Source organism: Sorex araneus, chromosome X, assembly GCF_027595985.1.
Source record: "Sorex araneus isolate mSorAra2 chromosome X, mSorAra2.pri, whole genome shotgun sequence".
NCBI classification, from domain to species: domain Eukaryota; kingdom Metazoa; phylum Chordata; class Mammalia; order Eulipotyphla; family Soricidae; genus Sorex; species Sorex araneus.
In genome coordinates, this window is record NC_073313.1 from 79,645,950 (window position 1) to 79,672,730 (window position 26,781).

General features: G+C 37.8%; 1 protein-coding gene across 2 annotated transcripts in view; it reads right to left on the bottom strand.

Annotated features, from left to right (window-relative positions):
- Positions 1–26,781, bottom strand: part of LOC101554386 (integrator complex subunit 6-like) — an 82,126-nt gene that overhangs the window by 15,766 nt on the left and 39,579 nt on the right. The window contains exons 9-11 of one of the 2 annotated variants that reach the window (XM_004606556.2): positions 25,473–25,605; positions 1,200–1,294; positions 116–226 (exon numbers count right to left, since the gene is read on the bottom strand). In XM_004606556.2, coding sequence (XP_004606613.2) covers positions 116–226; positions 1,200–1,294; positions 25,473–25,605 — 339 coding nt within the window. The remainder of the gene's footprint in view (positions 1–115; positions 227–1,199; positions 1,295–25,472; positions 25,606–26,781) is intronic. The other variant, XM_004606557.3, reaches the window with a different exon arrangement.

The window sequence follows — 26,781 nt, forward strand, 5'->3', positions numbered from 1 at the left end:
TAAAGTGTAGAAATACATACACATTTAATTTGAAAAATTACAATTAAACTAAAGAATAAGGAAATGCACTTCTGAGGGCAAAGGATTTTTGTTTGTTTGTTTTGACCAATACTACCTGTTGGCTGAGTTTTTTAAGGTAAGAGATAACACTGTAACTAAGTCCACAATCTAAATTATCTGATATCAGATTTGGAGCTCCCATCATCCTTAGTGCTTTCTTTAATGGCTATAAGGAAACAAAATACACAACAGTAAGAATAGAATAAATCTTAAAATACTCAAAGTTCAATTATAAGGGGCAAAGGGACATGATTCATTTCTTAGAAGTCAAGGTGCTGCACATAAAAGCAAACATGGAACATTAAAAGTGGCAATGAAAATAGCAGAGAAGAAACAGAAAGCAAAAAAAAGAAGAGAGTGGGATAAGGAGAGCAAGTAACAGCAAATTCAAACAGGTAAATTGCTTTCAGTCTTAATTCCCAATGCATAAAATAATTTCACATTGCATTTTTATTTGCACCCCATTCATATCACAGTAAATACTATTATGTTCCAATCTATCCTCCCAGTAACATTAATGATTTTATTCAAGATTCTGCCTTTTCACCTCTAGAAACTTGGCTGAAAGTTTATCAAATCCACCTCGAAAAAGATTCAGACAAACTTGATTTACATTATACAGCCAGTTCAAAATCATAGTGACTATTTCCTTCAAACTGTAAAATCCAAAATGAGGCCAAATATTTTTTATACTTCTGAAACTTCACTGTGGTATCCCTATTTCATGCCACCTCTAAGACACATTTAGCAGGTAGTAAGTAAATATATCTTTAGAATATTTTTCAAAGGAATACCCCATATTCAGAATTTCTAGAGTTAAAAATGGGCAGCAGAGAAAACACATGAATCCACACCTAGTTTTCTTAAGTTTCCAAAGTACAATTTCATAAGGTTAGTTTTAAAAACAGAAAAAATAGATGTTTTAAAAAAGAACAAGGCAGTTCAAGAAAATAAAGAAAACAGTTCTTTTGTACTGCCATGACATTTCCAAGCTCATACAACTAATTTGAGAAGATAATGATAGCACAGATATTTATAAATTTTTAAGAATCTTATTTCAGGAGTAAAGATTTTGATTAATATTTTAGTTGAGAAAATTCACGATAAATATAAATAATAATATACACATAAATACATACTAATAAGTAGTACGGAGGCAGAGTTTTTAAGTAGCTGTCAAAAGTCTGTCGCCACTTCAGATTTGGTTTAAGCTTGTGAACTTTAAACAAGTCATCTATAAGAAAAAGACAAATAAAAAGTACATTATTGTAGTCCTAAATTGCAAGGACAAAATGTAGCAACCCACCTGTATTATGGCATTTTCCCAGTCTCAAGTTTTTATGAGATGAACTTTCCATTGGCATTGCACTATCTTTTGTGGCAAGTGTGCTGTTTACCAAAAGTATATATAGGGCTTTTCTAGAAAAGTAAATACATTCACATGTTATATATTCCTCTTCCATCTGTAAAGCTACAAAAAATGGAATATTAAAACACTGACTCAGCCCTGGCAGCCTCAATAACCCAAACACTGCCATGCTCTCGTCTGGACTTTACAAGCTCGGGATAAAGTTCATCCAGGAAATAATCTGTTGAAAAACTCAGATATACAGGTTTTGTGACCAAAATCCCCAGATTCTCATGGAGTCGGGGATGGGTGACCACACCCCTAGCCACTTGTTCTTCCAGGAGCCGGGCAGTCATGCCCATGAACTGCCTCTAGTGCCATATAAGCCAGTTAATCAGCCATGATCCAAAGACTCCAGCTGTAGCCCTGCATTAAAAATTTTAGAATTCCTAGAGTGACATCTCATATTCTACACCACTGATATACCGGAAGTAGCACATCACATAAGATGGGATATAAAGTAGATGGCAACCAATCTCAACCAAGAAAATATTAACGCACAAGTTCTAACCTGTAATAACATGTTAGTAAACTCTTATACAAGGGATTAGCTGCTCTAAGGTGAGATACAACAATCTTTACACACTTTCTTCTAAGGAAATATTTTTTGATCATTTTAGTTAATTGTTCATAAGAAGCAATACAAAATAAATTATTTAGTGCCTGCTATTAAGGCATACTTGGGTGATGGTTGGGAAAATTGGAAATAATGATGGTGGGAAAGTGTAATGGTGGTATTATTGGTATTGGAATATTGAATGTAATAAATCATCATGAAAGACTTTATAAAAATTAAATTTAATTAAGAAAAACACTGGCTCAGATTCATTTGAAAATTTTACACACTTGTTACATATAGGTAATTCTATTATGAAAATATCCACTTCGGGAAGAGTTTATGGTCACTGACTGATGAAATAATTTTTATTTAAATAGAGGGCATTGGGGTATGGTGCTGCCAGCAGGTAAACCTGTACCTGTGGAGCGAGTGCATCAGCAGCTTGATGATGCCTTCAGACTTCCAGATACCCCAAAATTGCTGCTGTGCCTCTGGCCAGACCCCAACAACTTGGGGCCAAGTTTACCTAGAATTAAATGGCCAAAAGTTATGTATGTGGGAAACACACCCACAAACCACCTCTGGCTCAGCTATATAAGCTCATTTATTGGCCTTATTTCAGAGACCCATAAATCTCAAAAGAGATCAAAAGATGCAGTTAGGACCTGTAGATAGAAGTAGGTGGATACCCATGACTGAGAACACCAAGCTCGCCTGGGTCAGGATTCGGCCTCCTCCTTCCAGGTCCCCAGTTTTCCAGTAGTTTGGCAGTCACACCCACAAACTGCTCCCTCCACCCCCCACCCCTCCCCCTCAGCACCTCGGAGGGGGCTGGTTGAGTTTTCCTGCCTGCCCCAAGCAGAACCGCAGCAGCCGAAAACCTCCAGAACCCAATTGCCGTCATGCCCAAGGCCACTCTCCACATGCTCGGACGAGCCTCTCCCAAGAGGGCATGAGCCTCACCCAAAACGGGATGAACCTCACAAGAGACTGGACCTGCAGAAAAAACCCAGATATGCGGGAACCCATGACTGAGGTTTCCAAGCCCGCTTGGATCAGGACTGGGCCTCCTCCCCCCAGGTACCCAGTTATCCAGTAGCTTGGCAATCACACCCACAAACTGCCCCTGGTGCCATGTAATCTCATCAATGGCCAAGACTCAGAGACAATAAACTAAAGCTCCCAGAAGAAAATGACAGAATTTCCTGGACATTATATTCTGTCCATAACAAGACATACAAAAACAAATCATCTAGTACTGCCTTTTCGTCATGTTTGAGTGGTGGTGAGACTGGTATCGAAATACCAAATGTAACCAAAGTAGAGAGAGAGAGAGTATGGGGGAAATTATCTGCCACACAGGCATGGGAAGGGTTGGAACGGGGCGGGGGGGATCCTGGGGATTTTGGTGGTGGAAAGTGTGCACTGGTGAAGGGATGGGTGTTTGATGATTATATGACCAAATCTCAAATATGAAAGCTTTGTAGCTGCATCTCACAGTGAATCAGAAAAAGAAGGGGTAATAATAAAATAATATTGTCACTGTCACTGTCACCCCATTGCTCATCGATTTGCTTGAGCGGGCACCAGTAACTTCTCCATCTTGAGACTTGTTACTGTTTTTGGCATATCGAATACAGCACGGGTAGCTTGCCAGGCTCTGCCGTGCGGGTGGGATACTCCCAGTAGCTTGCCGGGCTCTCCGAGAGGGGCGGAGAAATCAAACCCAGGTCGGCTGCATGCTAGGTGAACACCGTATCCACTGGGCTATTGCTCCAGCCCAATAAAATAATAAAATTAAGTTAACATTCACAGTAGAATAAAAAAATGTAATGTGGAGTTCATGCGCAATTCAATCAGCTTAATCAATGGCTGAATAAATAGTAGTACTCCTACACTATTAAAAAATAAAAATAAATAGAAGGCATTATACTTTTACTGAAAAGTCAAGGCTTTACAACATATGTGAGGAAAAAAGCTAAGCCTCTAACAGTGTTTTTAATTTAGCTTTGGATTCTCCTTAATGAGCATCTAATTTGTTTAGTCATACTTCTTCACTTTACATATATTTTATTCCAATGGTCAGGCATTTTGAATCACTCTGGGTCTTTTAACAACTAAGTTAGTAACAATTAGGTGAAAGCACTAGAAAATTTGCTTAGCTGGAGTTTTAAATTTTGTGCAATTATATGTATTTTGAGTAGCACGTGCATTAATATAACTAAAAATGTTTTCGGTGAATAGTGAATATTCTCTATACTTTAACCTTTAAACTTATGAACCTAAATAATCTAAATATATGTGAACATTTCCAAACATTTCATTGTTTCCCCCAAGGGTAAGTATATTTTTCTAATAATTCAAAATTCATATCCCTAGAAATCAACATGAACCTGTCACACTTATCACACTTAATTTAAATATCACAGATAATATGAATTTATCATTTATTTTATTTCTTCAGGATATATTGGCTCTTAACTCGCAAATATATGCTTTATTTCAGGAGACAAAAACATCCCTGTGCCCTATACAGAATTTCTCTCCAAGTAGGGTTATTCTTTGAAATTCTGAATTGTTTTAGCTAAGAGAAACAACTACCTATTTTCCTCCCTTTGCTGCTCTAATAAATTATTCACTCCTGCTGAAACTAATTTTGATGAATTCATAAAGTCATAAAATGCATTTCTTTTGTTCTTTGGTATAGGTAGAAAGAACAAAGAGAAAAATATCTAAAGAAATTTCTGGCTCATTGCAGCACACAAGACCTTTAAAAACCATTCCTATCTTGACAGAAAGAAGCTAGAGGTCTCAGTAGAAATATTCTTTTCTACTGAGTCTTCCTGGGGAGTCATCTGGGAATCAGACAGATTTGGGAAACTAATTGACAAATTTAAATACCACAAGACTAGAGAAACATTTAGATCTAAAAAGATTAGGTAATCAGAGTCAATAATAACTTAATCCACTACCAGTGATTCTACCAAGGAACTGGCTTACTTTAATTCCTTTTTCCTTTTTTTTTCTTTGTGAGAAGGCGTGTGTCAAGAAATTGAAAACAGCGCTTCACTCATGCAAAGCAAGTGTCCTACTGCCAAGCCGTATCACTGGCTAAAGTATAATTATTTCCTGTCAGATATTTGAAGGCGGAGTGTGAGGAAGAAAGAACATCATCCACAGTGTAAATTAAGGGCAGAAAATGATTACGGTAACACTGCTTTAATCACTATCTTTGTAGCTCAGAAAATGATTTCCATGGTATTATATCTCCATTCACGTGAAATCTCTAGGATGATACAATAAAGATGTCAGTAAACAATGAGCTAATCAACATTTGAAAGAGATGAGAATGTAGGATGGGGGTGAAATGATATGCCAACACCTCAACAACCATTGCTATTTTCTAATTCCCATCTCCCTATTTACTGCTTCAAACAGGAGGATGGCCTGGGTTTGAGTTCTAGTTCAGTCACATCCTTAGCTGAATGACCTTGGAGAAATCATCTTCTTGATCCTTCATTTTATTTCTAAAGGCGCTTAATGATAATTGCCTTACCATGCAGGATGGTTATGAGGAACTAGATTATGTATGTGGAACACTATAAATTGAAAAAAAGGAAAAACTGGCACAAGTGCTAAAGAACAGGATGGATATAAAGTAATTTAAGTAATTATGTACATCAAATTATCTTCTATTCTCTTTTGAATCTAGTTATCACAATTGGTTTTAGTAGTTAAATCTGATTTTTATTTAAAATATTTTGTGAAGCAAAATTTTTATTGAAAGAAATTTGTTCAGACAAATGTGAGAGGAGAGAGAGAAATGTGTTCAAAAGAGAACATTGACTCTTCTGGAGCTAAATTTTATTTTTTACTCAAGTTCCTGATTTTTAATTAAAATATATGTGAAAAGATCTCAACACCAATACCACAATTCATAAGGAACATTGAAGACAAGGTTGGCAAAACCCTCCATGATTTTGAAACTACAGGTATCTTCAAAGATGACAGGCAACTGACCAACCAAGTGGAAAAAGAGATAAACAAATGGGACTATATTAAACTAAGAAGCTTCTGCACAGCAAAACATACAGTGACCAAAATACAAAGGCAATCTACAGAATGGGAAAGGATATTCACCCAATACCCATCTGATAAGGGGTTTATATCAAGGTTATATAAAGCATTGGCTGAACTCTACAAGAAGAAAACATCCAACCTCATCAGAAAATGAGGCAAAGAAATGAACAGAAACTTTTCTAAGGAAGAGATACAAAAGGCCAAAAGGCACATGAAAAATGCTCTGCATCACTAATCATCAGGGAGATGGAGATCAAAACAACTATGAGATACCACCTCACACCACAGAGAATGGCACACATTCAAAAAAAAGAACAAAAGCAACCACTATTGGAAAGGATGTGGGGAGAAAGGGACCCTTCTACACTGCTGGTGGGAATACTGAATGGTTCAGCCCTTTTGGAAAACAATATGGACACTTCTCAAAAAATTAGAAATCGAGCTTCCATTTGATCCAGCAATACCACTTCTGGGAATATATCCTGGAGAAACAAAAAGGTATAGTCGAAATGACATCTGCACTTATATGTTCATTGCAGCACTGTTTACAATAGCCAGAATCTGGAAAAAACCTGAGTGCCTGAGAACAGATGACTGGTTAAAGAAACTTTTGTACATCTATACAATGGAATACTATGCAGCTATTAGAAAAGATGAAGTCATGAACTTTGCATATAAGTGGATCAACATGGAAAGTATCATGCTAAGTGAAATGAGTCAGAAAGAGAGGTACAGACATAGAAAGATTGCACTCATCTGTGGAATATAAAATAACAGAGTAGGAGACTAACACCCAAGAATAGCAGTATATAATACAAGGAGGTTGGCTCCATGGCTTGGAAGCTGGCCTCACATGCTTGGGAAAATGCAACCCAGATAGAGAAGGGAACATCAGGTAAAATGTGGTTGGGGACCCCTCGCAAGAAGAGAGAAGCATGCTGAAAGTAGACTAGAGACTGAACATGATGGCCACTCAATACCCCTATCGAAAACCACAACATCCAAAAGGAGAGAGAACAAAATGGAATACCCTGCCACAGAGGTGGGGTGGGGGGGAGAGGATGGGATTGGAGGGTGGGAGGGATACTGGGTTCATTGGTGGTGGAGAATGGACAGTGGTGGAGGGATGGGTTCTCGAACATTATATGAGGGAAACACAAGCACGAAGTTGGGTAAATTTGTAACTGTACACTCATGGTGACTCACTTATTTAAAAAATTTTAAAAAATAAAATATATGTTAACTCCTTCCCCCAAAACCCAAACTCATAGGTACACAGAACAGATTGGTGTTTGCCAGGGGTAGGGGTTGTTTGGGTAGGTGTAAATAATGGTCAAAAGAGAGTCAAAAGGCAAAAAAAAATCAATGATAAAGAATTATCCTATGTGAATGTGCAAAATAATACGGTGTCCTATAGTAAAAGTTGTTAAGAGAGTAAATCTTTCATCACAAGTCAAAATTTCATCACAAGAAAACATTGTACTGATATGCTAAGTGTTAAATGAGAAACAGACTTATAATGGTATTTCACAGTATACACAAATAATAAATCTGCTACATATCTGAAAATAATGTGATATGTTGATTATATCTCAATAAAATTTTGAGAAAATCAGATGAATGTGAATTTTAAGAAGAAAATAAAAATAAAGTTGCCACAAATACAATTATTAGACCTCAATAGGAAAAAAGTCCTATTTAAGAGTATTTTCTTGCTAGTTATGATAATCTTAACCTTGCTGACATGATCGTATCATAACAGATAACCTGACTTGGCCTTTTTTGTCTATTGCAGGTTAAGTTTAATTAAATAATTAATTTTTTGTTCACTACATTTGAGGGAAATCTTGTATTAATAAAAAGATCATGCTGTGAACAGTTACTATGCTATACAGCATGTACTGATATTTTCAGGCACTATGAAGTGATTTGACTTAATTTCTCCCTTCTTTTCAGTGGGAGCTCCCACATAGTATTCAGGAAATCTGGGGACCACTTCAATACTCAGCTAACTGGACAGTTCAGTGCTTGGATGTGGCATTGTGATGTGATGCTCCTTGGGTTCAGTAGTGCCCGGGGCCACTAAGGTTACCCTTGTGTGCTCAGTGACCTCTAGGACTATAGATGTTGATGCTCAGGGGCTGATGGAGCGGTGATCAAACCTGGGGTATCCACATGCAAAGCATGTGCCCTGATGCCTGTGCTATTTTCACATTTGCTTTTTTACTAAATGCCCCAGTCTACTGAAATTACAATATTGATTACTAAAACAAACAAAATGATAAGAAATAACAAAGTCAACTCCTAGGCTCTGAAAATTATGGTAGTTGCCAAAGGGAAAATGGGGGAGAGAGGAATGAGCAAGAGAGGTCTTGGGTGGTAGGATGGCACCGGAACTTTGGTGGCGGGAGCAGGGACAATCACATACATACAGGGATAAGGAGCTAACCCCAGAAACTCCATAATATTATAAGTTCATAAGACAATTAAAAAATTTAGAAAATAGTTTTCCATAATATGAAAATTTTCCACTTTGGAAAGAAAAACGATCCTATACATTCATATCTAGATCTTATAACAATGCTTTCAGAGCCACTATGATTGTATACTAATTATAGTAGAAGTAATATTAATAGTATTATGGAGTGCTTACTATTTTCCAAGTGAGTTATATATAATCAATCTCTATTAATCCAGTTAATCCTAACTAACTTGGAGCTGGAGTGATAGCGCAGCGGGTAGGGTGTTTACCTTGCACGAGGCCAACCCAGGTTCGCTTCCTCCGCCCCTCTTGGAGAGCCTGGAAAGCTACCGAGGGTATCTCACCTGCACGGCAGAGCCTGGCAAGCTCCTCGTGGTGTACTGGATATGCCAAACACAAGTCTCACGCTGGAGATGTTACTGGTGCCAGCTCGAGCAAATTGATGAGCAACGGGATGACAGTGACAGTGACAATCCTAACTAAATTTCTCTGGGTACATCACAAAGGGATATACTTGATAAGTTTTCAGTACCTGTGTTGCAAGCCTCAGTACCCAAAAGCAGAAAGAGAGAAAGAGAGAGAGAGAGAGAGAGAGAGAGAGAGAGAGAGAGAGTTGTCTGCCATAGAGCAGGCTGGATTGGAGGTGGCAAGAGAGAAATTGGGGACATTGGCGGTAAGAAATCTATACTACTGAAGGGACAGGACAGGTGTTGGAACATTGTATGGCCCAATCATAAACAACTTTGTAACTGTGAAGCTCACAATGATTCAATAAAAATAATTTAAAAATATGAAGATACAGGTACAGGTAGAATTAAATAAAATGATGGGAAAATATATAATGCAGAGTCATCAAAGTAAAGCAAAGTGTTTATGTTATCAGATATAGACTTCAGAGAAAAGAAAAATTTCAGACTGAGAGTTCAATAAACAGTGATGCAGTATATAATAATCAACCTAGCAAGAATATGAAGGGATCATAAATGTATACTTCCAAATAAGAGAACCACAAAATATGATGCAAAAATTGAGGAACTGAAAGAAGAAACAAACCCACATTGTAGTTGGAAACCTCAAAACTCTGTAAAACACTGTCAGAACAAATAAAAAGAAAATTAACAAGAAGACAGAAGAACTAAATGAATAACAACATCACCCAACAGGAACTATTTGACAATTATAAAATAAATATTCACCCAACAGTAGCTAAATATGTATTGTTCTCTAGCATCAGTGGCACATGTATCAAGACAAACAATAAATGACAGAATATGTACAAGAATAGGGATCATTCATAATGTGTTCTCTGATTACAACCTCTGTAATCAACTTAGAAAAGTATTAAAGTAAATATAATAGGTAACTTCAAAAGATCTTGGAATTAAACAACACACTTCAAAATAATCCAGGGGTAGGAGACAAAGGCCCAAGAGAAGTTAAAAGATTGCTGAAGTGAAGGAAAATTAAAATAAAATACACTAAAATTTGTTGGAAGTAGCTAAATCAATCCTGGGAGAAACTTATGGCACCTAGATATTTACATTATAAGAGAAGTCTTAAACCTATAAATATAGGGTCTCATACCAAGAACCAGAAGAAAAATAAAATAAGTTCAAATTGAGAAGAAAAAAGGAAATAATAAAGAGTCAACAAAACTAAAAAAATTAAAATAGGTTAAAATCAATAAACAAAGAACTGGTTCTTTGACAATATCAATAACATTGGCAAACCTCTAGAATTATTTGACAGTTTTTTTTTTAAATAACATCGGACCCTTACTAACAGGATCAGAAATGGAATAGAGACTATTACTATAGACCCCTGCATACATAAAAAGGATAAGAGATTTACTAAAAATTTGGGACCAAAGAGATAGTATAGCAGGAAAGGAGTATAGAGGAAAGGTGCATGCCTTGCATGTAGTTGACCTGGGTTCAATCCCCAATACAATATATGGCACCCTGATCCCCACCAGGAGTGATCACTGAAAGAAGAGCCAGGACTAAGCCTTGAATACAGCCAGATGTGGCCACAAGTCAAAATAAATAAATAAAACTACTTTGCATATGCAAATTGGCCAAATCAGATTAAATATATCAATTCCTAAAAAAAGTACAAACACAATTACAAAATGAGACACATAATTTGAATAAGCCTGTAACTGTGAAGAAAATTGAATTAGCAATTATAAACCTCCTAGAAGGAATCTCCAGACCCAGATGATTTCTTTGAAGAATAAAATACAATGCTTAATTAACACCAAGTTTACACAGTCTTTTCCAGAAAACAAAAACAGTTCCTTTATACATTTTATTAAGCTAGCATTTTGCTTTTGTCAAAACAAAAAACAATACAAACTCTACAGACTAATACCCTTCATGAATTCAAACTCAAAAATAATTTTTAAGTATTAGCATGCAGTACTCAGGGAAAAGAATATATAAAATGATAGAATAACAAAATTGGGATTTAGTCCAGCGAGGGCTACAAGCAAATAAGGCTGTCTCATTATTTGAAAATTATTGTAAAGCATCATATTTAGAGTTTATAGGAGAAAATCATATGGCCACATCAATTATGTAGAAAAGCCTTTAAAACATTTCAATACCTATTCAAGATTTTAAAACTCACAGAAAAATAAGAAGGGAAATTTCTGAATTTGATAAAGAAATCTACAAATTAATCTACATAAGATCATATTTAATATGAAAGAATGAACACTTTCCTTCTAATATGAAAATATGATTTGTTGTTGCATTTCTGAAATTTGATATGAAATCTGGATATTAACCCCTTGTTGATAACAGTGCTATTCAGTATACTGATTCCTGCATTGGTTAACGAGGTTTAGATCAATGATGGACCTCATATGTAGCCTAGTGTATAATTAGGATGTCTATGTTTTTGTGGGTAGGGCGTTTGCCTTGCACGAGGCTAACCCTGGTTCAATTCCTCCATCCCTCTCAGAGAGCCCGGCAAGCTACCAAGAGTATCTCACCTGCAGGCAGAGCCTGGCAAGCTACCCATAGCGTATTCGATATGCCAAAAACAGTAACAACAAGTCTCACAATGGAGACGTTACTGGTGCCCGCTCGAGCAAATTGATGAACAATGGGATGACAGTGCTATAGTGCTACGTTTGTGTAATTACATATAACATTCAGATAATGACAAAATCTCCTAACCACAGATTTCCTTTCTCAAAACATAATGCCTGTTGTTAGGAATTTCAAGGCGATACTGGGGGTACAGCAGGGCTTCTTAAACTTTTTCCACTGTGCCCCTTTTCACCAGAGAAGTGCAACACAGATTATTGCTGCCAGAAAGACCTTGAATTCATTAGCTGGTTGACTTTGAATTAATTATTGGTCTTGGTTGTTGTGCATTCATGAACCTTTTACTATTGTTAAATTTTTTATGACCCTTACATTCAGTCATAGTTTAAGGTAAGTTTTAAAATGAAAGAAGATTTTCTGAAAAGTAAATAAAAGGCATACAAATCAGAAAGTAAAAGATAAAACTGTCTCCTTTGGAGATGACTTAAAAATAAATTTAGAAAATTCCAATAGACCTAAAATTTTTTTCTATAATAAGTGGGTTTAGCAAGGTTGAAAGATTTAATATAAACTTCAAATCAATTTTATGTCTATATACTAGCAGTGAATAGGTGCATATAAGAATATAATACCACTCACAGTTGGTCCCCAAAATAAAATACTTGGGAGCACATCTATCAAAACACATTTATCACTGTATCACTATCATCCCATTGCTTATTGATTTGCTTGAGCGGGCACCAGTAATGTCTCTATTGTGAGACTTGTTATTACTGTTTTTGGCATATCGAATATGCCATGTGGAGCTTGCCAAGCTATGCCGTGCAGGTGAGATACTCTTGGTAGCTTGCTGGGCTCTCTGAGAGGGACAGAGGAATCGAGTCTGGGTCGGCTGTGTGCAAGACAAATATACTACCTGTTGTGCTATAGCTCCAGCCCTAACAAAACACACATAGTACTTACATAAGGAAGGTTGTAAAGCATTGATTAAAGAAATCAAAACACTCAGCAAATATTTGAGTCACATCTTTAAAAGGGCTATTATCTAGAATATATAAAAAGTAATATCAAAAGCCAACAGTTTACAAAAGTAAGCACTCCGATTTGAATATCGGCTAAAGAAGGCACACTGAAGAAGCACATGGAAAGGCTGACTCAATATCATTAGCAGGGAAATGTGAATTAAAACCATGATGCTATTTTCCCATATACCTGGCTAAAATTAAGAAAACACTGAAAATACCAAAGAGTAGTGAGGATACAAGGAAACTAGCTCACTCATACTTGATGAGTAGGAATGTAAAAGATAGTTTCTGGAAAAAACTCAACATGGTTTCTTAAATTACTGAACATGCAACTACTATAGGATTCAGCAATTTCACTCCTGGACATTTTTCCTAGAAAAAGGAAGACCTTCCAGGAGCAGGCTGGGGGGATGGGGAGGTGTTTGGGAACCTGGGGAAACTGCTGAAAGGAAGTTGACACTGGTGGTGGGAATGGTACTGGAACACAGTATGCCTAAATCTCGACTATAAATAACTTTAAAAACCATGGTGTCTGATAAAAGAATGAAAAAAGAATAAAAGTTTCCTTTGTATTTTAATTTTTTTAAACTAAGTTTTCATTCTTTTATCAAACACCATGGTTTTTAAAGTTATTTATTTTGTAGTGTGTGGTTCACCTGTAATATTCCACTGCTTGAATATACTACATTTTGTTTTCTAGTCACCAAAAAAAAATTAAAATACAGATCCACGTCCCACCACTGCCACTATGTAAGCTCATCTACTGGCCTTGTTCCAGAGACTCATAAATAAATCTTGAAAGATATTAACTAGCTACAAAAATTTCTCAGACATGCTTCCTGGCTGAGACCTCATGGTGATCTCAGAGAGGGTCAGGCCAGCTCTTGATCTAACAAGCCCCCAGCAGCCACTCCCACATCCCAAAGCCACCTCGATGCCAGTTAAATATTCTGAATTTTCTGGGCGACATTTTCAAACTCTATGGCGCTGATATTCCAGTAGTAGCACACCAGATTGGACAGGATGTAATGTAGAAGCCAACAAATCTTTATTAACAAAACAAAGGCTTAACTTGCAACAACTGTCTAGCAAAACTTCAGACAAGGACTTAATATCCCCATGGTGAGGTAGAGAAAATTTCACAAATTTTCTTCTGTGAAAATATTTTTTGATCATTCTGTTAGCCATTTAGTGGTGACAAGCAATTGAAAACTAATTGTGGCCTGCTACAGAGGCAGGCATGAGGGGTGGCTGGAAAAATGGAGACAATGGTGGAGAAAGTGACTGTGGTGGTGAAATTGGTTTTGGAATATTGAATGCCTGTAACAAATGATCATGAACAACTCTCTAAACCACGGTGTTTGAGCAAAGTGAGAAAAAAATTAATACTCTATTTTTGGGGGCCTGAGCAATAGTAGAGTGGGAGGAGCATTTGCTTTGCACAAGGCCGACCCAGGTTCGATCCCCAGCATCCCATAAAGTCCTTCAAGCACTGTCAGGAGTAATTCCTGAGAACAGAACCAGGAGAAATTCCTGAGTATTGCTGGGTGTGACCTCACCCCTCAAAAAAGGCAAAATAAACCCCACAACTCCTTTTTTAAAAAAGGAAGTCTTACGTTTACACAAAAATCTTTACCCAAGTTTTTGCAGCAGACACAATAGGTTTGTCCTGTAGGTCATCATATGAACATGGGTGCACAAATAACTCTTGGAAACCTAGAATTCAATCCTTTTGGATATATTCCTGGAAATGTGATTGCTGATCCTATGACAATACTATTTTTAATTGCTTGAGAAAACTTCATATTATTTTCCATAGTGAACTACCATATTTTTGTAAACTTGTTAAAAGTGAAAGGAATTCAAATTTCTTTAGATCCTAACCAACATTCTCTCTCTCTTTTTTGCCTTTCTCATTTCTTTTTTTTGATTTTACTTAATTCAAGGGACACAACTAGAAAGTATTATTATTCTTTTTTTAAAGTTTTTTCTTATTTTTTTAAAAAATTATTATTTTGAGGTACAGTTATAAACTTATGAACTTTCGTGTTTGCATTTCAGCCATACAATGATCATTTACCCATCCCTCCACCAGTGCCCATTATCCTACAGCAATATTCCCGATATCCCTCCCACCACTCCCGCCCCATCCCCCACCGCCCCACCCCACCTCTGCTGCAGGGCATTCCCTATTGTTCTCTCTCCTTTTGGGTGTTGTGATTTGCAATAGAGATATTGAGTGGCCTTCTTGTTCGGTCTTGACTATAGTCAGCTTTCTGCATGCATCTTTCTTTCTTTTTTTTTTTTTTTGCTTTTTGGGTCACACCCAGCGATGCTCAGGGATTACTCCTGGCTTTGCATTCAGGAATTACTCCTGGCGGTGCTTGGGGGACCATATGGGATGCCGGGGATCGAACCCGGGTTGGCCGCGTGCAAGGCAAACGCCCTACCCACTGTGCTATCGCTCCGGCCCCCATTCTGCATGCATCTTTCAACCCTAACGGGCCCTCCAAATATCCTTTACTTAGTGTTCCCTTCTCTATCTGAGCTGCCTTTTCCCCTAGCATGTGAGTCCGGTTCCCCAGCCATGAAGCCCACCTCCTGGTCCTTAATTCTACTACTCTTGGGTGTTAGTCTCCCATTTTAATACTATATATTCCAAAAATGAGTGCAATCTTTCTATGTGTGTCCCTCTCTTTCTGACTCATTTCACTTAACATGACACTTTCCATGTTGATCCACTTATATGCAAATTTCATGACTTCATCTTTTCTAACAGCTGCATAGTATTCCATTGTGTAGATTTACCAAAGTTTCTTTAACCAGTCATCTGTTCTTGGGCACTTGGGATTTTTCCAGGTTTTGGCTATTGTAAACAGTGCTGCAATGAACATACAAGTGCAGATGTCATTTCTACTATACTTTTTTGCATCTCCAGGATATATTCCCAGGATTGGTATTGCTGGGTCAAATGGGAGCTCAATTTCTAATTTTCTGAGAATCTTCCATACTGTTTTCCAAAAGGGCTGAACCAGTCGGCATTCCTACCAGCAGTTAAGGAGAGTCCCTTTCTCTTCACATCCACGCTAACACTGGTTGCTTTTGTTCATTTGGATGTGTACCAGTCTCTGTGGTGTGAGATGATATCTCATTGTTGTTTTGATCTGCATCTCCCTGATGATTAATATTGTAGAGCATTTTCTCATGTGCCTTTTAGCCATTCAGATTTCTTCTTTGAAAAAGTTTCTGTTTATTTCATTGCCCCATTTTCTAATAGGGCTGGATGTTTTCTTCTTGTAGAGTTCAACCAGTGCTTGTATATCCTTGATATCAACACCTATTGGATGCGTATTGGGTGAATATTCTTGCCTATTCTGTAGGCTGTCTTTGTATTTTGGTCACTGTTTCTTTTGGGGTGCAGAAGCTTCTTAGTTTAAGATAATCCCATTTGTTTATCTCTTTTTCCACTTGGTTGGTCAGTGGCGTGTCATCTTTGAAGATACCTTTAGCCTCAATGTCATGGAGGGTTTTGCTAACCTTGTCTTCAATGTACCTGATGAATTCTGATCTGATGTTGAGGTCTTTAATCCATTTTGATCTAACTTTTGTACATGGTGTTAGGTAGAGATCTGAGCCAATTTTTTTGCATGTAGCTGTCCAGTTTTGCCAGCACCATTTGCTAAACAGTCTTTTATTGCTCCACTTCACATTTCTTGCTCCCTTGTCAAAGATTAGATGATCATATATTTGAGGGTGTGTGTCAAGATATTCCTATTCCATTGGTCTGCGGCTCTGCCTTTGTTCCAGTACCATGCTGTTTTAATTTTTATTGCTTTGTAGTAGAGTTTGAGTTTGGGAAAGGTGACGCCTCCCATCTTCTTTTTCACAAGAATTGCTTTAGCTATTTGTGGGGGCTTATTGTTCCATATGAATTTCAGGAGTGTTTGCTCCATTTCTATGAAGAATGTCACGGCATCCTTATAGAGATCACATTGAATCTGTACAATGCTTTGGGTAGTATTGCCATTTTTTAAAATGTTAATTCTCCCAATCCATGAGCAGGGGATATCTTCCCACTTCCTTTGTCCTCTTTTATTTATTGGAGTAGTGTTTCATAGTTTTGTACAGGTCCTTTACCTCCTTAGTTAAGCTGATTTTGAGATTCTTGAATTTCTAAGGCATGATTGTGAATAGGATTGCTTTTTTCATGTCACTTTCTTCTCTCTCATTATTTGCATATAGGAAAGCCATGGACTTTGGGGTATTAATTTTATAGCCTGCAACTTTACTATACAAGTCTATTTTTCTAGGAGTTTCTTGGTAGAGGTTTTAGGGTTCTCTAAATATAGTATCATATCATCTGCGAATAGTGAGAGCTTGATTTCTTCCTTTCCTACCAGAATGCCCTTAATATCTTTTTCTTGATTAACCATTATTGCAATTACTTCCAGTACTATATTGGTGTGAGTGGTGAGAGTGGGCATTTTTGTCTTGTCCCTGATCTTAGAGGGAAGTCTCTTAGTTTTTCCCATTGAGGATGATGCTTGCCATAGGCTTGTGGTAGATGACTTTGACTATATTGAGGAAAGTCCATTCTATACCCATTTTAGTGAGAGTTTTCATGATAAACAGGTGCTGGATCTTGTCAAATGCTCTCTCTGCATCTATTGATATGATCTTGTGGTTTTTATTTTTCATTTGTTGATATGATGGATTATGTTGATCGATTTCCAAATGTTAAACCATCCTTGCATCCCAGGATGAATCCCACTTGGTCGTGGTGTATGATCTTTTTGAATTGCTGAATTCAATTATTGAGTTGTTGAATTTTATTTGCTAATATTTTGTTGAAAATCTTCCCATCCATGTTCATCAGGGATATCGGCCTGTAGTTTTCTTTTTTTGTGGTGTCTTTGTTTGCTTTTGTTATTAGGGAGTTATGAGCCTCATAGAAACTGTTTGGGAGAGTTTCTGTTTCTTCAATTTCCTGGAAGAGCTTAAGAAGAACTGGCAATAGGTCCTATTTAAATGTTCTCTTTTTTCTTTGTTTTTAATGTACCATCACTATTATTTATTATTAGCCATTGATTAAGCTGATTGAATTGGGCATAAACTACACATTACTTTTCTTAAAATTTTTAAGTTTTATAAGTTAGTTCACAATTTTTTATTACCTTCAATATTCAAACACCAATCCTACCACCATTACATCTTCCCATCACCAAATTCGGGATGTTTCCATCCCAAGGCCCAATTCCTGTCCCAAAACACAACCGAAATAGTACATTTCATATTGTCTCTTATGAAGAACTGTTGAACATGCTTACAAAAAAGTGTTCATATAGAAAACAGTGTGAAGATTGTTGTATTTTGGCAGGAGCCATTAAGACATTCTATAGGATATCACTAACATGTTGTTAAAGTTTGGGTAATGTGAGCTTTGGTATATATATCTGAAAAAATATATATATGCATATATATTTATTTCCCTCTATGATTTGTTGCCTATCATCTGAACCCCATCAAATGTAGTGTGGTAATTATGGAGAATGGATAGGGAGTGTTTTATGATGTGTCGCATGGCTGCAAAAGCAGCCATGTGGTCCAGGAAAATGTTTACTCATATGTGAGGCTTAGCCTGAGCTCATGGGGAGCGGCCTTGAGCGTGGCGGTGGTTGAGTTGTGGGGGTTTTTGGCTGCCAGGACTGGGTCCCTTGGAGCGGGCAGGGCTCTCGCCTGCACCCTCTGGAGTGCCCCATGTGAAACAGCCTGGCGCAGAGTCCAGTGGCATGGTTATAGGGGCCTCGTGTTATTCTCCCTTTCAGGAGAAGCAGCCATGTGATCTGGACGGTGACCTATGATGAGATTATCTGGCACCAGCAGGAGGTGGCTTATGGGCGTGACCCCTGGATCACTGAAGACTGCAGAAATCGGGCAGAGGATCTTCGCTCGTGGTCCCATTGAGCCCAGAGTCCAAGGTTACAAAGTTCCACATTATCTGGGTTCTGCAGGACTTCACTCATGCGTGAGGCTTGGCCTGAGCACATGGGTAGTGGCCTTGAGCGTGGCGGTGGTTGGGTTGTGGAGGTTTTTGGCTGCCGGGTTTGGGTTCCTTGGGGCGGTGAGGTCTCTCACCTGCTCCTCTCTGGGGCGCCCCGAGTGAAAACTGGCATGGAATCCAGTGGCATGGTTATGGGGGCCTCATATTATGCTCCATTTCAGGAGAAACAGCCTTGTGATCTGGACAGTGGCCGATCTCCACATTACTTTTTTTAAAATTCTATTCTAAATGTTAATTTTATTTTATTATCTTGCTATTATTTTCCCCCTGTTTTTTGATTCATCGTGACATACAGTTACAAAGCTTTCATGTTTGAGTTTCAGTCATACCATCATCAAACACCCAATCCTTCACCAGTGCACATTGTCCACCACCAAAATCCCCAGTATTACCACCCCTGACCGCCGTTCCAACCCTTCCCCTGCCTGTGTTGAGCTTATATAGCTGAGCTGGAGGTGGTTTGTGGGTGTGTCTCCCACATACCTAACTTTTGTCCATTTAATTTCTTGGTAAATTTGGTCCCAAGTTGTTGGGGTCCGGCCAAAGGCACAGTGGCAATTTTGGGATACCAGGAAGCATGAAGGCACCATCAGGGTGCTGATGCGCTTGCCCCACAGGTAGAGGTTGACCTGATGGTGGCATCATACTCCCAAATATCCTCTTTTTTTGATAGTGTCCATTTAATGGGTATAAGGTGCTACCTCATTGTAGTTTAGTGCTAAATTTTTATAAGGACTTCCTCAGTGGTATCACACCCAGGGACTCTCATTAGTGGTTCAGTGTTTAAGCTCAGAGCTTGGGCGTTGCTGTGGGCCAACGAGGCCATACCCCGCTGGTGCTCAGTGGTCATGCTGTGCTGGGGACTAAATTTGGGATTTCTCAAATATAAAGCATACACCCTACCCTTTGGGGTTATCTCTCCAGGCCACCTCATTATAGCTTTAATTTGTTTTTCCAGTGATCAATGATGTTGAGGAATTTTTCATATGCTTATTTTCCATTTGTATGTTTTCCTTGGAGAAATTCAAGTCTTTTGTCATTTAAAAATGACCTTTCTGTTGTTGATTTGAGTAGTTCTCTACATAATCTAGATATTAACCTTTTCTTGTACATATAAATTCAAATTTATTTCATCCACTCGTAGAGTGCCTTTTCTCTCTGTTGATTGTGCCCTTTCATTCACAGAAGTTTTTATTTATATTTTGACATAGTCTCATGTGTTTTATTTTGGTCTTGTTGCTGATGCTTTTATGTCATCTCTCATTATTCTTTTACAACTACACATGGACCTACAATTCTGTCAAAATAAAAATGTACTTAAAATAGAAAAATAGGATCCAAAGGCATTAAGGTATTAGCCTTACACACCACTGACACTGCATATGTTTCCCTGAGTGCCACCAGGATTGATCATCCCTGAGCACAAAGTCATAAGTAAGCTCAGAGCATAGCCATATGTGACACAATCCCCCACCCAAAAAGACATTTTGGTATATGGACACAATGAAAGAATACTTAGCTGTGAGTAAAGGTGAAATCCTGCATTTCACTACAACTAGTATGAAACTGGAGGGTGTCATATTAATGAAGTGAGTCAGAAGGAGAACAAATACCAGATAATCTCACTCATATGTACAGTATAAAGAAACAAAGCAAAGGAATATGGCCAATTAAAACAAACCCTGAGATTCTGTCAAAAGAACGATGGCTTCCAAGAGGGAAGAGACCTAGGGACAATGGTAGAGGGATCTTAGCTCTTTGGTGGTGGGTGTGGTAACACTTGTGTGCCAAAAAATTTTATATTAGTGCTATTGTAAATTACAATACTTCAATACACTCAGCAACAAAAGAACCAATAAAACCCAACAAAATATCAATAAAATAATGAGGGGCTGGTGCAATAGTACAGGGGGTAGGACCCTTGGCTTGCATGCACATGAGCCAGGTTCAATCCTCAGCACCCCATAGGGTACTCTGAGCCCCACTAGGAGTGGTCAGCCCTAAACACGAGTGTGGTCCAAAAAAAACCAAAACAAAAACTTAAATGAGGCTACATTTTAAGAAAATAAGTAAATTCATAAAATAGACACTTCCTTATTAATCTTGTTAGTAGCAAAGACATAACATATTTTACATTAGTTATAGTCACTTCATAAAAGATATTTTTACATTTTAAATTTTTTCAGATGTGGGGCTATGCCCTGCAGTGCTCAGAGCTTACTCCTGGCTCTGTGTTCAGCGATCACTCCTGGCAGGACACAGGGGACTATTGGGGGTGCCAGGGATTGAGCCCAGGTCAGCCACATGCAAGACAAGCATCCTATATACTGTACTACCTCTCTAGCTACAGGATTTTTTAGATTTGATAGAAAATTAAAATAGGAACAATCATGCTAATATATTTATAATGGTTCATTCTTAATTCACTACATAGAAAAGAACTGCTTTCTTTCAGCCCATGAATACTTTATAGCATGAAAAATTTTAGGCTTTTAATAAAAATACTAGAACAATATAAGGTTTGATCCTTTTCACAGAAATTAAAAAACTCCATTAAATAAAAATGCTCACAAGTTGGCAATAGAAAGAATACCACATGGTGCTCTATTGCTCTAAACAGATGTGTCTCTTCAAATGAGAATAAACAAAACCTCCACACACATCTTTAGTGGTAGACGAGTAACAGCTTCAGGAGTTGCTCTTTTTAGAATGTTGCCATGGAAAACACAACTTTTACAAGTACACTTATTTCAGAATTTACTCTTGTAGCTATTTTCTTAACTTACTACTCTGTCTAAAACATATGACACAATAGCATTTAATAATCATTCGTAGAAAAATAAGTTTGAATCCTTACCATGTAGAAAAGGTCTTATTTTCATTTCTTTTCTTTTCTTTTCTTTTTTGTTTGCTTTTTGGGTCACACCTGGCGATGCACAGGGGTTACTTCTGGCTCTGCACTCAGGAATTACTCCTGGCGGCGCTCAGGGGACCATATGGGATGCTGGGAATCGAACCTGGGTCGGCCGTGTGCAAGGCAAACGCCCTACCCGCTGTGCTATTGCTCCAGCCCCAAAGGCCTTATTTTCTAAAGAAAACTATCAAATATTTGGAGCATTAAAAACATTTCATGATTTTTTTTGCCCAAACTAGACAATGAAAAGCTAAGTGCTCTTAAAACTGGGACCATTGGGGGGCTGGAGCGATAGCACAGTGGGTAGGGTGTTTGCCTTGCACGCGGCCGACCCGGGTTCTAATCCCAGCATCCCATATGGTCCCCTGAGCACCGCCAGGAGTAATTCCTGAGTGAAGAGCCAGGAGTAACCCCTGTGCATCGCCAGGTGTGACCCAAAAACAAAAAAAACAAAACAAAACAAAAAACTGGGACCATTGGTGATTGTAACCAAAAGGATAATAATGAATAATTCCTGACCCACCTCCAAATTCTGTAATACTGACATTCCAGTTGGAGCACACCAAATAAGATGGAAAAGTAACATAGATGCCAACTAATCTCAATAAGCAAAACATGACATGGAAGTCTCAACTAGCAACAACAGCTTAGTAAACCCTTCAATAAGGACTTAATATCTTTATAGTAAGATATAACAATTTTCACAGTTTCTCTTATCAAAGTATTTTTTGATAATTGTGTTAGCCATTTAGTTGTAACAAGCAATATAAAATAATGTATTTTGTGCCTGCTTGGGAGTGGTTGGAAAAATGGGGACAATGGTGGAGGGAAGGTCACACTGATGGTGGGACTGGTGTGGAATATTGAATGCCTATAACAAACGTATCATGAACAACTTTGTAAACCACAGTATTTAAAGAAAGGGGGAAAGGCTAGGAATTTTTCCAACAGAAGCATATTTGTTTACTTCAGATCATATAACTCATAATTCTTATTTATGAGTTTATAGTATTAAGTTGACAACACTCAGTATTTTGACCAAAGAAAAGTCATTGTTTCATATAGTTCAACCTAATAGGTTATAGTGATGCCCCAAATATAAATGGAAAATGCTATAAAATTACATTAAATAAAGGATTACCTGCAACAAAGGGTGGTTCTCCCATTTTAATTTTTGTATGTTTTGGGGCCACACATAACAGTAGTCAGGGTTAGGGCTAACTCTGGGCTTTGCACTCAGAGATCCCTCCTAGAGGGGCTTTAGGGACCATATGGGGTACCGGGGATCAATCTCGACCAGCTCCATGCAAAGCAAGTGCCCTACCTGCTGTACTATCTCACAAGCCCCCGTTTATTCTGTCGGTTGATGTAAAACAACAGAGAGAAAACTAAGAAAATAAGACCTTACACAAATCCTGTCCTTCCAAATAAATGTTCAGTCTATATTATATTCTGAACATCAATTACTACTTGACTACATTTTATTTTATTTTTTATCACTGTCACTATATCACTGTCATACCATTGCTCATCAATTTTCTTGAGTGGGCACCAGAAATGTCTTTATTGTGAGACTTGTTACTGTTTTTGGCATATCCAATATACCACGGGTAGCTTGCCAGGCTCTGCCGTGTGGGCGAGATAATCTCGGTAGCTTGCTGGGCTCTCCGAGAGGGGTGGAGGAATTGATCCCCGGTCGGCCACGTGCAAAGCAAATGCCCTACCCGTTGTGCTATCTCTCCAGCCCTTTATTTTTTTATTTTAATTTTTTTTGCTTTTTGGGTCACACCCAGCGATGCACAGGGGTTACTCCTGGCTCTGCACTCAGGAATCATCCTGGCGGTGCTCAGGGGACCATATGGGATGCTGGGAATCGAACTCGGGTTGCCCCCATGCAAGACAAACACCCTACCTGCTGTACTATTGCTCCAGCCCCCAGCCCTTTATTTTTATAATTTTATTTATTTAAAGTATTTAAATTTACAATAGAGGTACTATTTAAGATTTTTGGCATGCAATATTTCTATTTCTATACTATTACTACCATCAAAGTGCCTAAACCCCCACCTCTGTCTCTCCATCCTTTCTAATTCACCCTATAACTTTCCCCCTTCACGTCCCCAGTCTTGCTTGATAAGCTCAGTTCTACTATCAGAGTTTCTACTGTCAAGGTTTGAGGTTTGTTCTTATTTTACTCTGTCCTCTTCCTTACTTTGTTTCTTCTATATCACATAGGATTGACATATGATTGACATCATCCGGTATTTGTCATTGTCTCTCTAACTTATTTCACATAGCATGGCACCTTCCTATTCCAACCAAGTTGTAGTGAAAGTCAAGAGTTCACCTTTACTTAGAGTTGGGTAGTATATTGTGTATATATTCCACAGTTTCTCTAACCTGTCAGTTGATATTTGGATTGCTTCCAGGTTTTGTTTGATGTAAATAGTAGCACAATGAACATAGGTATACATGTATTCTTGGGAATTGATACCCAGTAGTAGAACCACTGGATCATACAGTAGTTCTATTTTTAATTTTTTAACTTGAAGCATCATAATTTATAAGACTGTTAGTTGATAGACCCCTATATCACACCGTGCACAAAAGTTAATTCAGAGTGGACTTAAGATCTCAATATCAGACCTGAATCCATATATTGAGGAAAACATAGGCAGAACACCTTCTATTGAATCTAGAGGCATATTCAATGACTCCATGTCATTAGCCCAGCAAGTTCAAACAAGATAACCAAATGATTACACCAAGGTAAGAAGCTTCTGCACCCACTAAAGAAACAATGACTAGAATGAAAAAGTCACCCCACAGAGAAGGAGGGGAAATAGACACCTCACCAAGTGGGAGAAAAATATTCCACCATTTGTCTGACAAAGTGTTAATATCCCAAACACATGCAACACAGGTAAAACTCAACAATAAAAACCCCAAACAATCGCATCAAAAGATGAGTCGAAAAGATGAAGAGACACTTCCTTGAAGAAGACATATAGATGGCCAGTAGGTGTATGAAAAAATACTCTCCATCATTTGTAATCAGGAAAGTTCAAATCAAAACAAAATCATCTCACACCAGTGAGGATGGCACACGTAAAAAAGCACAGAAACAGCCAGTGTTGGTGTGGATGTGAGGAGAAAGGATCTACTGCTAGTGTGAATGTCGACATATAAATAGCATCAGCCTCTCTGGTAAACAATATGGGCACTTTTCAAAAACTACGAATTGAGCTTCTTACGACCCTGAAATTCGATTCTCAGCATCTACACTAAGAACCCAAATATATTATTTCAAAAACATGTTTTCACCTTCATATTCACTACAGCATTATTCACAATAGCCAAAAATTGGAAATAATCCAACTGTCCAAGGACAGATACATGGATAAACAAACTGTGGTGTATATATACACAATAGAATACTACTCCTCTGCTATAGGGGAAAATGAAAGCATACAATTTGACTATATATTAAATGCTCAGTTGACTGGGGATATGGCTCAGTGGTAGATTTCCATGTGCATAGGTTTGATTACCAGCAACACCCCATAAAATGCGAAACTTCTCAGTTAATAGTCAACTTTTTATTTTAGTTGTATTGTTTGGTTAGGTTTTGGGCTGCACCTGCAGTGCTTAGGGGCTCCCAGTTCTGTGCCCAGGATTTACTCTTAGAGGTGCTCAGGGGACTACATAGGGTGTTGACGTCTGAATCCAGTCTCTCATGAAACATGTGCTTCAGCCTGTTGAGCTACCTCTCTAGCCCCATTTTCATTGCATTTGAAAGATGACTAAATTATACATACTTTACTTACCTAAAAGAGGGAGTAAAACTGGATAGTTGTATGGCATCACAAAGAGGTTTACACAAGTTAATGTTGTACTGGCTTTCAAATAACCAAATGGATATCCAAGTTCATTGTATTTTCCACTGCTAGTAACAAATACCTGAGAACACAAAGCAATATATAAGTATGACAATAAACATTTTAATGTAAAACCAAAACTCAGCAATATTCCATAGTGACATCGATGGCACAATTTAACTGCAACATAAATTTATATAGCCTGTGTTTATGTATAAATATATCATGCTGAATGAGAATGTTAAGATTGCAATTCCTTTGTAAATTAGATCAGAAATTAACTGAGTGGTGACTCAATAGCCATTTAGAGAGCACAGGATATATCAGCAATAATCAGATATTTATTTGGTTACCAAATGTAAGGACTGGAGTGATAGCACAGTGGGTCAGGCATTTGCTTTGCACAAGATCAACTTGGGTTTGATTCCTCCGTCCCTCTTGGAGAGCCCAGCAAGCTATCGAGAGTATCCTGCCCGCATGGCAAAGCCTACCTGTAACAAGTAACCTGTAACAGTAACAAGTCTCATAATGGAGATGTTACTGGTGCCCGCTTGAACAAATCGATAAACAATGGGACGACTGTGCTACAGTGCTACCAAATGGAAAACAACACTATGTGATAACAGCCCATTAAAACAAATTGATTTCTTAAAAAAAAAATGTGTTAACCAGAATGGAGATTTTGAGGGGAAAAAGAACATGGACTCAAGTTTAAAGAATGCAATTAAAAAAACAAAACTCATTTAAAGAATGGCCCTAATATTCCTCATGTGTATTATTAGTAAGTATTGCCGTATTTCTCTATGCCTCTACCAATTTATTCATTTTTTCATTCTACAAATATTTTCTACGTAACCTATTTTAAGAATTACATGATGCTATTGTTCGGTCTGGAAATCAAATTCTTTTGTCGATTGAAAGAGCAATAATTCAGTACGGGGGCCAGAGCAATAGTACAATGGATAGAGTGTTGGCCAACAAGAATCCAATCCCCAATAACCCGAATGGTCTCCTGAGCCCCACCAAGAATGATCCCTGAGGCCAGGACTAAGCCCTGAGCACCACTGGGTGTGGCCCCAAAACCCAAAATATATTTCAATATTAATTTCAATATTAATTTTAATTTCATCTGGCTATTATCTTATTCCTTACTGAAATTCTTGATTATATACATACATATATATATATATATATATATATATATATATATATAAATCTCCGTGCACTTGATATGCTGGGTTGGAGTCTTCTAGCTATC